The sequence below is a fragment of the Phacochoerus africanus genome, chromosome 2 (genome assembly GCF_016906955.1).
Source record: "Phacochoerus africanus isolate WHEZ1 chromosome 2, ROS_Pafr_v1, whole genome shotgun sequence".
Classification (NCBI taxonomy): Eukaryota; Metazoa; Chordata; class Mammalia; order Artiodactyla; family Suidae; genus Phacochoerus; species Phacochoerus africanus.
In genome coordinates this window covers 35,342,803-35,357,992 of record NC_062545.1, presented here as the reverse complement: position 1 = coordinate 35,357,992, position 15,190 = coordinate 35,342,803, and the positions used below count along the sequence as shown (strand labels likewise).

Here is a 15,190-nt window from a genome sequence, read left to right as displayed (position 1 = left end):
TGGACATTGAAGAAAATGAAAACTCTTCTAACCTTTGCAGAACCCAGAAATCTAATGTGAGATGTTTTACTCCAAATTTCATCCAAACATTTTGGAAATTCACTGAGAAAATAAATATTTTTTAATTTATATTTTTTGGAGCTAAAAATAATACTAACATTGCAAATACAATAATCACATATTTGGTGGTACTTTAGTTCCTCACTCCAAAGATGGGAGAGAGAAGCAAGGAGCACTATTAACTAAGGCTTTTCATCAACCCTTCCTCACCATCCCCCACCCTCCCACTCATGTGAGAATATTCTCAGTATTCTCCATAGAAAGCTCAGAGATGGCCAAAGTTTTAGTGCATTCAAGTATTTCCCAGCAGGAGTGTGCTTCGACCACCCCAGAATGGAAACAATGTTCTCTGGACAGAAACTCTTAGGAGAAAATTAGTATTTTTTTTTTTTTTTAGGGCCACACCTGCAGCATATGGAGAGGTTCCCAGGTAGGGGTCTAATAGGAGCTGCAGCCGCCGGCCTATGCCACAGCCACACAATGCCAAGTCCGAGCCGTGTCTGCAACCTGTACCGCAGCTCACAGCAATGCCGGATCCTTAACCCACTGAGAGAGGCCAGGGATCCAACCCGCAACCTCATGGTTCCTAGTCAGACTTATTTCCGCTGTGCCATAATGGGAACTCCAGTATTTTATTATTAGTTTGATAGCTTGTTCATATTTGCTTGTAATTCTCTTAAGATCAGGCAATAGTTTCTAATGCCTTACTTTAACCAATTATTTTTTATTTAAAACTCATTTAAACTTTTCTTGGGCTCTTCAGCTAGAAGTATCAATGTAGTACATGCCATAACAAGGGTAGAACTTTAAAAGTTCTGCTTACTCTCCCACTTTCAAAAGCACAAAAAATATTCTGTGCTTCCCATTGGGTACAGATTTCTACCTGCAAGCTTTCAGCAGGAACTTGAGTTTGGCTGATTTTCAGCTCAGGACTTCCTTTGTTCATTTTTTGCCCTTTTCTCCCATCTTTTTCACTTTTTCCCACTATAGTTGGCTATTTACAGGCTAATGCCATTTACTACACCACAAACTACAGGTGACTCAAAAACTATATTGTTTTAATCTGTATGTATCATGCCCTAGAAACAGCTCAAATATCTGCAAAAATACGCTAAAATTGTATCTCACAGTTAGAATTTGTCTTTTCTAAGGAAAAATCATAGATTCTCTTTGTTTTCCTTGTTATTCAGGTTTAAACCCTGAAGTATGTCTCAGTTTCACATTCTTTGTCCTTAGTCTTTGAAAATGGCTAAAATGTTTGTTTTCTCTATTCACAGGGAAACAGATTTATAGCTTCTATGTTAGACCAAGAGGACACACTAAGAATAGACAGGCATCAGTCTTCAGAAGTGCAGACCTGATTACAAATCCAAATCCTCTTAATTTCTTTACACTACATCAGGTTAGCAAACACAAAAACAAATCACACCATTTGTGACTAAATCTAGAAAACAAATGAGTAGATGTAATACTATTCTCTAAAGATCTAGATTTAGCCTAGGAGTGTGGGTTTCTCTAACACTTTGCAGCCACTCTGTCACACCAGATCAGAAATGAGTCTTAGCACCCAGCGGCAGCTGCCGAAGTGTTCTCTCTCTGCACCTCCCAGAAACTATTACTTTCCTTCTGCCTTTTTTCAGCGCTCACTCTAATTCTGGTACAGGGTTTGTTTTCTGCTCAATTCACAGTACCTTACCATTACTGCCTCCCTTGCTCTTTGCCTTAATGTCTCCTATGGGTGTTCTTGTCTGACAGAAATCTAGAAATTCCTGCAGCAAAGTAGACACTTGGGCATTAAATGGCCAAACAGAGTTAGTGAAATGCAAGATTTCTGGTCCCCATTGCAGTCTCAGAAGGAATGGAATATCTCATCTTTCAACCAAAGGTTTGTTTTTCTATCTGGTTATAGGCTTTTTCATCAGAATACCGAAGTTACATTTCTCCTATGTGGCACTCAGAAGTCATAGCCATATATATCCACGACAGGCAAAAACCGCAGCGAGTATATGCTTTTTCAAACTATCTGAAACTACTTCTGACATACAAACTAACCATCGAGGAAGGAGAGTCTACCTCCCAACATTTCTATTTAGAAGAGAATTTTAGGTCCAGCCTCATTTATGTAGTTACTTTATTATATTGTTTTTATCTGATTTAGTATCAGAATGCACACCTCTTAAAGATACTATTTTTACATTGCTAGAAGCCTAAGAAGAAAATCGAAGGGTCACTCAATACATTCTCATCCCTTTTTTTCAAAGGCTTTGTACATTATTCTCCCAATGGTTAACTATCACATTTTAAAAACAACACAGTTCTTCAAGGTAAAATTTCACAGGCTTGGAGATGTGCCCTCATGTCTGTTGAAGCCCATCCCCCACCTCACCTGCCCCTGCTTATATCCAAACCACAATTCTCAAATTTCTATTAAAATTCATTTTTTCTTATTCAGATATTAAATAACGGTCGACAATCCTACCTTGGAAAACAATTCTATTTATTCTAATAATTTGTTCTCAGTCTTAATTTCTAAACTTCCTAGGTGAATGGGAGGGATCATAACAGACAATGGATACATACTATGTGTGAATTTGGCTAATACTAAGTACATTTAGTTTCTCGCTATTAGACAGCCTGTACAACTGTTATTTAACAGTGCAAAAGTTAATGACACTTTAGGCAAAAGTAAACTTATATAATGAAGCATTTGATATTGTTCCCTATATATGTAATACGGTATTTTAATGAGTTAAGTCAGTTTGAATATTTAAACTCTGAATAACACTTATAAATTGCTTTCTGAATTTAAAGCATTATTCTACACAGAATCCAAAATCTTAGAGGCTTGTTTTCAATGGCTGCTTCCTGCCTGTAGAGTATAAAAAAATGTTTTATCCAATTATTTCAAAAGTATACATGGAGAGAAGAGCTTTAATGTAGATATCAGAAGAAACATAAAAGAAATATATGAAAGGATGGCATTGTGATAATAAGAAATGGTTGGTTGCAAGACTTTTTGAGTATATTAGACAGAAATTGACAGCATCTGTTTAAATTCCAGAAATGATCTACTAAATGGAGTCTTATCTTCATGGTGAGAAAAAAACTGTTGAAAATGAGGAGGTCAGTAGGTCTGAACACAGGTAAATTATAGCATCCTCTGACATTTTAAACTAATTTCAGAGAAATATATTTCTTTATTGACCACACCAGATATGATGAAACTAATCCTAAACAAAGAATCATAGACCCTTCTCAACGGACTGATCAACTTTCAACCAAGCAACAATCTCCTAACAACATCACTGGCTTAGGGTTTCCTAGTGTCTGCTGAATCTTTTTTAGGGACAAGAAATATGTTACAGCATATTACATCCAAATTGTCCTCCCTTTCACTCCCAACAATGTAATGGAAAATAAGAATGTACTGTTTGTCACAACATAGCTCTTTAAATGTATAAAATAACCAATATCATCTAGTACTAAATCATTCGGGTTTAGACTATCACTCAGTTTCCTCAACCATTTATAGAAGAAAATGGCTCCTGGACCTTTTAAGACGTTAATATCTTAAAGTTCAGTTAATCATTTTTCCTTAGAAGTGGAACACAGAACTAGACAGCAGAATCCATGTGGAAGTCTGAAAAATGAACAAGCAGTGAAGAACTATTAAGTTGATATGGAATCCTACATGTATGAATTTAGTCAAAGATTGTATCTGTTTTATTTTAGTAACTGGAGATAATAGAAAATATATGTATTGGTCTCTGCCCCTGGTTCCTGGCACAGAACTCCTGAAGCCTTTGTAAATTCCTAAGTGATAAGAACACTAGGGGAATCTTCTTTTTTAATATTTGGTCTTTGACCCCATTTTTCAACATAGGGCTCCTAAATCCCCTGGAATTTTCTGGACTATGGGAGTATCTTTTGTTCTAATAAGACGACTCTGGGAAGGCTCCTGAGTGGGGGCTGGTCACCAGAAACACCAAGCCATAACAGATGCTTAGAATTCTCAGCTCCAACCCCCATCCTACAGAGAGGGGAGAGGGACTGGAAAGGAATTAATAATTGATTATGCTTGTGTGAGGAAGCTTCCATAAAAATCCTAAAAGCACAGGGTTCCAGAACTTTCAGGTTAGTGAACGTTGCCACATACCAGGAGGGAACAAAACCCAACTCCATGGGACAGAAGTGCGTGAGCTCTTGGGTCCCTTCCAGACCTTGCCCTTCATCTCTCTTCATCTGACTGTTCATTCATATTCTGTGTCACATCCTTTAATAAACTGATAAATGTGAGTTCTGTGAGCCACTCTAGCAAAGTAATAGAACCTAAGGAAGGGACTGGGGACCTCTGATTTGCAGATAGAGGCTGTGGGTAACATGGGGACCTACTATTTGCAACTGGCATCTGAAGTGGGGTGCAGACTTGTGGGATGGAACCCTAAACCTATGGGCTCTGACCATTTCTCCCAGCAAACAGTGTTAGAATTAAGTAATGGTAGGACACCCAAGTGGGGTAAAAGAACTGCTTGCTGAGGGAAAACTTCCATGCATCTGGTGTCAGAGGTGTGGTGAGTGTGACAGCAGTGTGAGAGTAAAGGAGAATCATAGGAGGACTGGAGGTTTTTCCAAGCAGTAACCTAGACACAAGACCGTTTTGTGAGTTTCTGTCCTAAGAAAACACATAGGTCATTCTTATTTGACATTCTGTCAAAGGGCATTTAAATTTTTTTCATCTTTTTTTTTTTTTTTTTCCCTATGAATGCCTGCTTTGCAGTTTAGGGTTTCTGATCTCTTTCTTCCTGATTATAAGAGACATCAACTCTTTCTGTATCTCCAGATCTTCATGTACTCTTCCCATAGTTCTGTTATTTGAGACAACTAGTCTTCATTCCCTTTCCCACCAATCCTGGCTGTGCCTGGGAGAGCCAATGGACTGTCTGAACCAGGAGATGGGCATGTGATCCAAAGTCCTTCTCTTTTTAAAAACTGGAACCAAAAAAAGAAGTTATATTCTTCTTTAGTGATGAAACTACTAGAGAAGTGTGGGAACTGTCAGAAGTAGTGTCCCTGGTGTGGATACTGCTCGCCTGTGAACATAAACCCATGTATGATGAAGAGTAAGGCCAGCTCTGGCTGTGTTCTACATCCTGTTTCCAAGTGTCCCCGAAGCCTAGCTGTACCTTTAGGTTCTCCGAGGATACATGGGCTAACACATTCATTAAAAAGAAAAAGGGGAAAAAAAGCTATTTTTCCAGCAAAACAAGTCCTAACTTAAATACAGATTTTTCTAGCTAAAGTTTTTATTTATTTCCCCCTCCCAATTTTATGTCCTGGGTTAGCTTTCTATTGTTGCTCTAATATAAACTTGGTGCCTTAAACAATACAGATTTAGCATCTTGGAGTTCTATAAGTTAGAAATCCAATACCAGTCTCATTGGCTAAAATCAAGGTGTTGGCAGAGCTGTGCTCCTTTCTGCAGGCTCTGGGGAAGAAAGCTTCTTTGTCCTGTTAGTGTCTAGAGACCATTTGCATTCCTTGGTTCAATGATCCCTTCCTCTGTCTTCAAAGGCATAACCCTGCATCTCTCTAACATTCTTCTGTACTTACATCTCTCTCTGACTCTGACCTCAACTGAGAAAAGTCCTTTAAGGACTCTTGTGATTAACCTGGACCTACCTGAATAACCCAGGATAATCTCATCTCAAGGTCCTTAATTTTAAGTACATGTGCAAAATCTCTTTTGCTATCCAAGGTAGCATATTCATAGCTCCAGAGGTTTAGGCACAGACACCTTGGGTGGGGGTGAGAGGGTGGGAGTAGGGAGGGTGAGACATTATTCAGCCTATCACTAAAAATGAGAATAACATTCCATCTCTCACATCATTCAATTCAGTAATAAAAATATACTAAACAGGAGAAGCCAGATCTCTCCACATTAAAAGCGGCCTGTTAATCAACATTATTTGGAAACAGTTGTTTAATTCAAAATGACGCCTTCAAAATTGTTTTTCTGGAAAGGAAATTTCTGCTGGTTTTTTATCTTTTCCTGAAGATGAGTCTGAAGATCTTTACTGGATTTCCCCAGCATATAATCAGAATGCAATCTCTGAAATGTAAAATTAAAAGTATTTCCATACCCACATCCTTGAAGCCTGAGGCTGTTCTCATTCCTGAGCGTTGAGAGTAAACACAGCATCTCTCTTTGTTTTCCTAATTGCTTTGTTTCCCCAAGCTGCTAGCACAACATCTGCCAGGCCAGAATGCACTCTCTCCACACACCAGAGAACCACTGCTGGCCAGATAAACAACCTAAGCTCCGCGCTGTAAGGGCAAGTGCTTTCCAGGCACTCAGCAGGCAATTTTCCAAGACGCAAAAACTTTAAGCCGAGTGAAGCTGAAACCCCTCCCCTCCCAAAACCTTTAGAGTGATTACGGAGTTGTTGATTCTATAATGATCTCATACTGCCTGCAATTTTATTGATTTTGTTTTTCAATAGAACTGTTAAAAACGACAATTCTCAGATAGACAGAATGTGGGCAGATGCACATGTTCTCACATAGTTCTGCCAAGATATTTTTACATCTTTCTGCACACAAAACAAAATGAAGACATGTGTTAGAGATGCATGCTACTGGCAAGCCCTCAGAAGAAGGGAGTTTATTGTGTGCGCGTATCCTGGATGAAGTATTAAAACAACTCCATCTAGAAAAAGAATGAACAGTCCTTCCAAAATAAGAGAAATGCTTCTGAGGCACCTTGGAAAACATTCCTAATTAACAAACCCATGGAAACAGCAATTTGGGTCATCACATTCAAGTGTCATCCCATAAAAACTTCTTGTCACATCCACTGGTGAAGCATCAAAATACAAAATGCTGTAACAGCTTATGCTCTGTTGATGTTCAATCATCTACTGTGCATCAGAAAGGCTCATTTCAAATATGGCATAAAAGGAAGAAAAGTAAGCAAAAACCAAACTCAGAAGGGACTTGAAATTGCCTCCAAAAAAACACTCGAGAGGAAAAACTGCAAAATCATAGCCTTACCTTGGGAGACTTAGGCAGACTCACTGCCGTTTCTTCTGCTAAGCCGAGCAGGGTTAACTTTGTTTCCTCCACCGACGGACGTTTGGGAGGGCGAGGCGGGGGGTGCAAGAAAGAGCTTTCATATCTCCGCATCATGTAATACTGTTCTTCAGTGATCTCTTCGACCAGAGTCCTGACTAGAAATGATCCTGGATCTCCAGACAAATTACTAACCAACTGAACGGTCATATTCAAGCGGCCCACAGGAATTTCCCAGCACTCCTTGGGGTTGGCAAAGTCGCTTATGAGTAGATAAGAGTCTGTGATAGCTTCCTCCAACTGCAGTCCTGGTGTAGCAGCCAAGATGTCATCTTCAATGGAAAGATCCCTCACAGATACCTTCACATTAAAGGGCAAGCGGAACTGTGCACAGAGCTCAGATATCTGGTACTGCTTCTTATCATGAATCACCTCTACAAAATCTCCTTCCATGTACAAAGGGAGCAGTGCTGCCTCATAGGATTTTTTGAGGATTCTTTCACAAGCCAGAACATTCACCACTTTTTTGATTCCTTCACAGAGGACTTCAGTCCTCTGTGAATGATGCACTAGAAACTGGTCCCCAACAGATACAGATGTCAGCTCGTCGTGGGGGGGATGAAAGGCTTTGGTGGCCACCACGTGGAGAGGCTCCTTTTCACTCTTTGCTATCTCGAGGTCATAAGCAGTTGGGAACTCTCTAGGTCGCCGCTTGAATTTGCCTTTATAGCTAGTAGGGATCAAGAAGTGTCTTTTAGGAAAATTGCTTCTAATTTCTGAAGCTAGGATCCTTGATGCCTGGCATTTTTTGTGGATCACAATGCTTTTCCCAGGCTGTAAAATGCTTCCGGGTAGTTGGTTTCCTTGGGGTGCTTCTATGATTTCAGCCACTATCGGGAAGTCTTTACTGGTCATTTCAAAAAGCTCTTGTGTAGATAGCAACTGAAGAAACCAGCTGGCATCATAATTGTCAGTAATGTCTTTGACTTCAACATCTAAACTGGGGAGGATACGGACTATATCCTTTCTGACTAAAAAATAAATAAATAAAAGATTATGACATTCTGTTCATCAAACTGTTGCTCTGAAATAGTATTAGAATCTCTCCAGGTACTATAGATAAATACAATTAAAAAAAACCTCAGATGCTTATGATATAACATTTCTTATACATAACTTTCCTCTTTTAAAATTTAAAATGAAATAGATTGTAAATAAAACCAACACCCATAAATCCTTTTGGCTTTAGAAACAGACATTAACCAGTATCTTGGAGCCCTACAAACCTCACCAAAATCACATCCTCCTCACCTCAACCTAAAGGTAATCATTCTCCCGCTTTTAGTGTTAACCATTCCCGTGTTTTTCTTTGTAATTTTATCACATGTGTGTGTATGTTCATATGTTTCAATGTATTTTTTTCCCAGAAAATGTGTTATATCATTTTAAGTCATGCTTTTGAGGTCCACATATTGCATGTAAAATTATCTTAGAAGAAAGTTTTGGTACTTCAAATAAGACCCTTTTCATACATGGCCCAAGACAAACATTACATATACAAAATTCTATCCTGTGGGATACAACCGTATTGCAAAATCATGGGATATGAAGCACTCAAGATTAGGAGTTCCTGTCATGGCTCAGCAGAAATGAATCTGACTAGCATCCACGAGGACACGGGTTCGATCCCTGGCCTTGCTCAGTGGGTTGAGGATTTGGAGTTGCTGTGAGCTGGGGTGTAGATCGCAGGCATGGCTCAGATCCCACATTGCTGTGGCTGTGGTGTAGGCTGGAGCTACAGTTCCAATTCAACACCTCGTCTGGGAATCTCCACATGTCACTGGTGTGGCCCTAAAAATAATAAAATAATAAATAGAGTACTCAAGATTAATATATGAAAGTGAATACCAAAATGCAGTCTTTTTCCAATGTGAAAATGATTTCTTTTTCTGCTGGTACCACATTAACACCTAAATAGAAAAGGAGAAGTTCCCATTGTGGCCCAGCAGTAAGGAATCCAACTAGTGTCTGTGAGGATGAGAGTTCGGTTCCTAGCCTTGCTTAGTGGACTAAGGATCCAGCATTGCCGTGAGCTGTGTGTAGGTCACAGAAGTGGCTCAGATCTGGCATTGCTATGGCTGTGGTGTAGGGCGGCATCTGTAGCTCTGATTCGACCCCTAGCCTGGGAACCTTCATGTCCCATGGGTGTGGTCCTAAAAAAAAGAAGGAAAAGGAGCGGCACAGGATGGGTTACAGTCAAAGAAGCCACTAAGGAAGCCTAGATATGCTGGTGGAGTGCTAACCAATGCACAATTTGCCTAATGTGTTACTGGGGACTAAAGAATCTCTATATTCTTTCCAAGAGCCCACTGTCTCAGAAATCTTTCTTTGAGATTACAGAAACACTTAAAATATTGTCCTGAATTCATTTGCTCTCCAAATGCATCCCACATAGTATCTTTATAAGTGATCCTGCAATAAAAATAACTTTATATGGTAATACTGACAGCATTTTATGATTTATCTTTTCTTGATCACTTCCTAACACTTAAGGTTTCATAGCCTTCTCATGATCTATCACTGTTTCCTGGTATATCTAAGCACCCTTCTGTCAATATCCTTTCTTCCTTGTATGCTTTTGAAAGTTAATAATTTGAAAGATTTAGAAGACAGAATTCTTCTCTCATAAAATATTACCTAGATTATTACTTTTCATATTACTGTTTATGCAGCACCTGAAAACTATAATTTGTGTCATACTACTTGCACATGCTCTGTAACAGAGGTCCTAAAAACATAGCATGGAATTACATATTTTATTTTCTCAAAGATAAAAAAAGAAAAAAGAAAAAAAAAATCAATGGTTGTCTATAGGCTGAAGGTCAGTAAAAACTGTAAAGATTCTCCATTTAAAAAAAAGGGAGAGAATCAACTATACTTCAAAGGAAAAAAAAGAGGTGGGGGTGGGGCTAAAATAAACTTGTCAGTTCATTTTATAAAGTTCAGCAAATCCAAACTTTTGAGACTGTTGCCACAGGCTTCTGTGAATCCCAAGGTAATTTTAGGAACTTTAAAATCACACTTATTTGGATCAAAATGAACTATGTTGAGAATTGTAGAGCTAGGACTAGACAGGTTTATAGACTCATGTCATTTCTCAAGTTGAGGGAACAACTTGACACTGGTAGAACAGATGCCACTAAGGACTTCCTGAGCATTCTACATTGATCCATCAGAACACAGGGACCCTAATGCAAGCTAGGTCCCAATCTATATTTGGGCACAACAGGTACTACAGGGAAGGGACTGTCTTAGTACCTTAGGACTACGTTATCTCCAGAAAAACCTCCGTGCCAGGCTATCCAACTTCTGTTAATTTTTTTGTATCTGATTCCTGACCTATCTTCAATACTCTTGCACCAAATCCACTGAAGATATGCTGGTCTAGCTCATCCTACTTGATAGATTAGCAGCATTTGACAGAGCAGATTTGACTCTTTCCTCTTTGCTATATTTTTTTCACTCATTTTCTTCTTATCTTACTTATAATTCTTCTCAATTTTTTGCTGTTTTTTTTTTCTCCTCTACACACCACCCACTCTCTCCACTGCCCACCCCACACACCTTTGAAAGTTTCTTCGTTCTGTTCCTTTCTCTGTCTACACTCACACCCACATAATCTCACAGAGTCTCATGTCTTTAAGTACCATCTGTATGCTGATGATTCCCCAACATGTATCTCTAGCCAAATAATTCTCCTGCACTCCAAATTATCTCCTTAAGATCTTCATTTGAATGTCTAATAGATGTCTCAAAATTAACATGATTAAACTGAAATTCTGATCTTCTCAAACCAAACCTAATCTATCTGTTGCTTTTTCCACCCCAATTATTGGGGACTCCATTCTCCTTGTTCCATTAGAAATCTCAGAGATATCCTTAGATTCTCCCTCTTTTTTCATAACACCCAACATCCATTACATCAGAACTACTCTGATCTAAACTACATTATTTCTTGCCTGATTTATTGCAATGGCTTCTTAACCAGTCTTCTGTTTACAGTCAAAGCTGTTTAGGGAAACCAGATAGTCCTTTTAAATGTTAAATTGATCATGTCTTTCTCTTGTTCATAGCCCTGCAGTCCTTTTCACTTAGAATAAAAGTCAAAGTCCTTACCAAGGTCCTAGATAACATTTTGAACTCATCTGCCACTGGGCTGCTCACTCTAACTTATTGCTGCCTCCCTGACCTCCTTATTGTTAATCAGGTTTTTGCATGGCCTGTTTCCTCTGCCTGTCACATCCTGCAGCCAGATGTGTTTATGGCCAACATGATGTCCTCCTCCTCCCCTCCTCTTCTTCTCAGCATAAATATTATCTTTTCCATGAAACTTACCCAAAATATGCTTTCCATACTCTGAATTATTTTGTGCTCTCCCCACCAAATTCAATTTATTTGTTGAAACCTAATCCCCAAAGTGATAATTTTTGGAAGTGGGACCTTTGGGAAGTTATTAGGTATTGCAATTAGTGCCCTTATAAAAAAACCCTAGAGAGCTCCCTTGACTTTCTGCCGAATGAGGGAACAGTAAGAATATGGCCATCTATGAACTGGGAAGTAGAATTTACCAGACACCAAATCTGCCAGCACCTTGATCTCAGAATTCTCAACCTCCAGAACTATAAGAAATAAATTTCTGTTGTTTATACTCCACTCAGTCTATGGTATTTTGTTATAGCCACCAAATGCGCCAAGGCAGTGCTTTATTTAAAACTGCAACTATCTCTGTCTTCTCCCTTCCCTGTTTCTCTATTTTCCATGTCACCCTTTACCTTCAATCATTCCAAATAATTTGCTTATTTATTATAATCATTGTTTATTGTTTATTTCCCCAAAATGGAAATAATGCTCCACAGGTAGAGGAGTATTTATTTTGCCCACCATCATATCCCAGTGTGAACAGAGTGCCCAGTGCATAGTAGGTACTCAATAAATGATCTGAATGAATGACGAACAACTGCCAAAACAACATCCTTAATTGAGCTTCAAAAGTTGTGATTTAGTAAACAAGGGGAGTTCTATGAAAAATTTCATTGGGGGAAAATGTTTCTACTGCTAAAATTCCTGCTACACATCACAGAAGGTATCATATGTTTCATTTAAAACATGTCTCTTTAGGTTGTAATTTCTCTTACTCAATGGTGTATTCAATACAATTCTGTTAATTTACTGTTTAATTTCTACAAAATAATAATCTAGACTTTTAGGGTACAAAAATAATCACGAAGCATATGCCTTAAGGAAGATTCAATACAGAGAAAATAGCACATGCAATGAAAATAAACAATTCTTAGATTCATCAGAGAACCGAGATCATAGGACAACTGTCACCCTCAAAACTAGAGAGATAGATGAATACAGAGAGTTATAGCTTATTGGGAGCAGAAACCACTGCTGGAGCCAGCAAAGGTAAGAACACTTCAAGAGCAATTCCCTAATTGCTGAAGATTAAACATAGATAAGCTTGAGAGATAAAACTTCTGGAGGGCCAGGCTTAGCATGATCCCCCAACACTTTCCCAGGTTTATATTCAGGAGCCCCACCAGCTTCTCAGAGTGAAGATCTAAGGAAAATCCCCTCAGGGAAAAGTAAGCATTTTGAAATACACCCAGATAACTTACTTATCCTTAAAAAAGGCCTAAGATGGAGGAAAACGATTTACCACAGCCTAACCAAGCTGGGTTTTACCAGAGTCTAACCAATATGGGAGAAGAGAATTACCTGACTCCAGTTACATCGAGCCTTCCATGTTGGAAAAAGGAATATACCCAACTCTAGCCCCTAATAGCCATCCTGTCTCATTAAGGGGATGTGGGGAGGACAGCTGAGAAGCAGGATCAGTAAAAGACTGAGACCTAATTAAAGGATTGTAGAAAAGCTTTCCCTCCCTGACACCTCACCAATCAAATCAAGAAAATTTCTGTATAATAAAAGGAAATTACAATGGAAAGAATGGCCTTTAAGACCATGTTTAAGAAGGGGTCTTTAGGGAAAGACAACAGGGGAGATAATAAACAAAGACCTTACATAAAATTTTAGCTTCTGACACCTACAGCTATAGCAAACACTGAACACAGCCTCACTGAACACAGCCTAACTCCTAGCTTAAAATCTCATACTAAAGGCCTATTTACCCAAGTTTCTTTTACCCTAGACATCACCCTCAGCTGTCAACAAGAAAAATCACAAGGTGTGTTAAAACACAAACAGCATAGACAGATGAGAAAAAGTAATCATCAAAACCAGACTCAAATATGGAAGAGATTTTGGGAATTACCAGATTGGGAATTTAAAATATGTTAATATATTAAGGGCTCAAATGGAAGAAAATTCAAGAAAATATGGGCAATGTAAGCAGGGAGATGGAAATTCTAGGAAAAAACCACAAGGAAATGCTAGAAATTAAAAACAGGAAAAGAAGAATGGCTTTGATGTGTTCATCAACAGAACATGGTCAAGGGACTAATCAGTGATCTTGGAGATATATCAACAGAAACTCTGCAAACTGAAAAGCAAAAGCAAAAGAACAAAAGCAACAACAACAACAACAACAATAAAAAAACAGAATTTCAAAAATCCGTGGGACAATCAAAAATATTATAACATACAGGCCATACGAATGCTAGAAGGAAAAAAGAAAGAAAGGAACAGAAGCAATAATGAAGTAATAATGGCTGAGAATTTTCCCAAATTAGTGAAGTTTTAACAACAAGCAGGATAAATACCAAAATGTCAATGGCTAGGCATATCATATTCAAACTGGAGAAAAATCAAAGGGGGAAAACTTGAAGACGCCAGAAGAAAAAAACTCATCTTGCCTGTGGAGAAAGGAAGATGAGAATTACAATGGACTTCTCTTTGGAAACCATGAAAGCAGACAGATAGTAAGCAGCGTATTTTAATAACATGTTGAAAGAGAAAAAAAAAATCTAGAATTTTGTATGGGACAAAATTATCCCTCAAAAGTCAAAGGTGGCAGAATATGCCATCCCAAAATATACTACTTCAGTTTAAGGACTATTTTGAACTAAATGTACTTGAAAAACAGCAGATTCAAGAAGAATATTCTAATCTCCCTTCTTCTTTCTGAAAATAGTAGATAAAAATTCCCATGTGAAAGATGTCCTCCCTGAACCAGGAGAAAGAAAACATTTTTCTAACAAGGAGGCAAAGCCAGGAGAACTCTGTACACACAGACCTTGTTAAAAGAATCTGTATCTTCCTTTATAGCCTCTCCTCATAGTTTAGTTACTTTTCCACAAGAGCCTCAATTGTTCAACTCAATTTAAAAGCATGCATTCTGTGGGTCTTCATTTTTCTTATGAGGATCCTGTATCAAATTTATGTAATTTGTATGTTTTTCTCCTCTTAATCTGTTAAATAACAGTTTAATTCTCAGACAAGACAAAACACCCTAAGAGGGTAAAGTTAAAAAACCTATAAAAGTGAAAGAGAAATAAAGATGTTCTCAGACAAACAAAAATTGAGGGAATATGTCAACAATAGACCAGCCTTTCAAGGAATATAAAAGTTCTTCAAAGAGAAGCAAATGATATAAGTCAGAAACTCTGATCTGCATAAAAAAAAAAAAAAGAAGAGTGTTAGGAAAGAAATAAATGAAGAAAACTAAAATACTTTTTCTTATTTTTAATTGATGCAACAGGTAAATTTGCTCAAAATAATAATAGAAACAATATACTGGATGATTATGCATCAGGGATAATGAAATGAAGGACAGGAAGGAACAAGAGGGTGTAAATGGGAATACTATGTTGCAGTAGCCATGAAGTGATATAGTACTATTTCAAAGTGAACTTAAGATTATATATGTATATTGCAAACTCTAAGGCAATGACTAAAAGTATTTTTAAAGTATAATTGATATACTGTGGAAGAGAGAAAATGGAATCATATAAAAGACTCAAAACTACACAGGCAGAAAAAGAGTGAAAGAAACAACACATCTAGTTTTGAGATGGAGATAAAGATAGATATGAAAGAT

At 38.1% G+C, this 15,190-nt stretch overlaps 1 protein-coding gene across 2 annotated transcripts in view; it reads right to left on the bottom strand.

Annotated features, from left to right (window-relative positions):
• THEMIS (thymocyte selection associated) overlaps nt 1-15,190 on the bottom strand; it is a 195,219-nt gene that overhangs the window by 98,525 nt on the left and 81,504 nt on the right. For both annotated transcript variants that reach the window (XM_047758998.1, XM_047759008.1), the window contains one exon: nt 7,111-8,159. In XM_047758998.1, the coding sequence (XP_047614954.1) occupies nt 7,111-8,159 (1,049 nt within the window). The remainder of the gene's footprint in view (nt 1-7,110; nt 8,160-15,190) is intronic.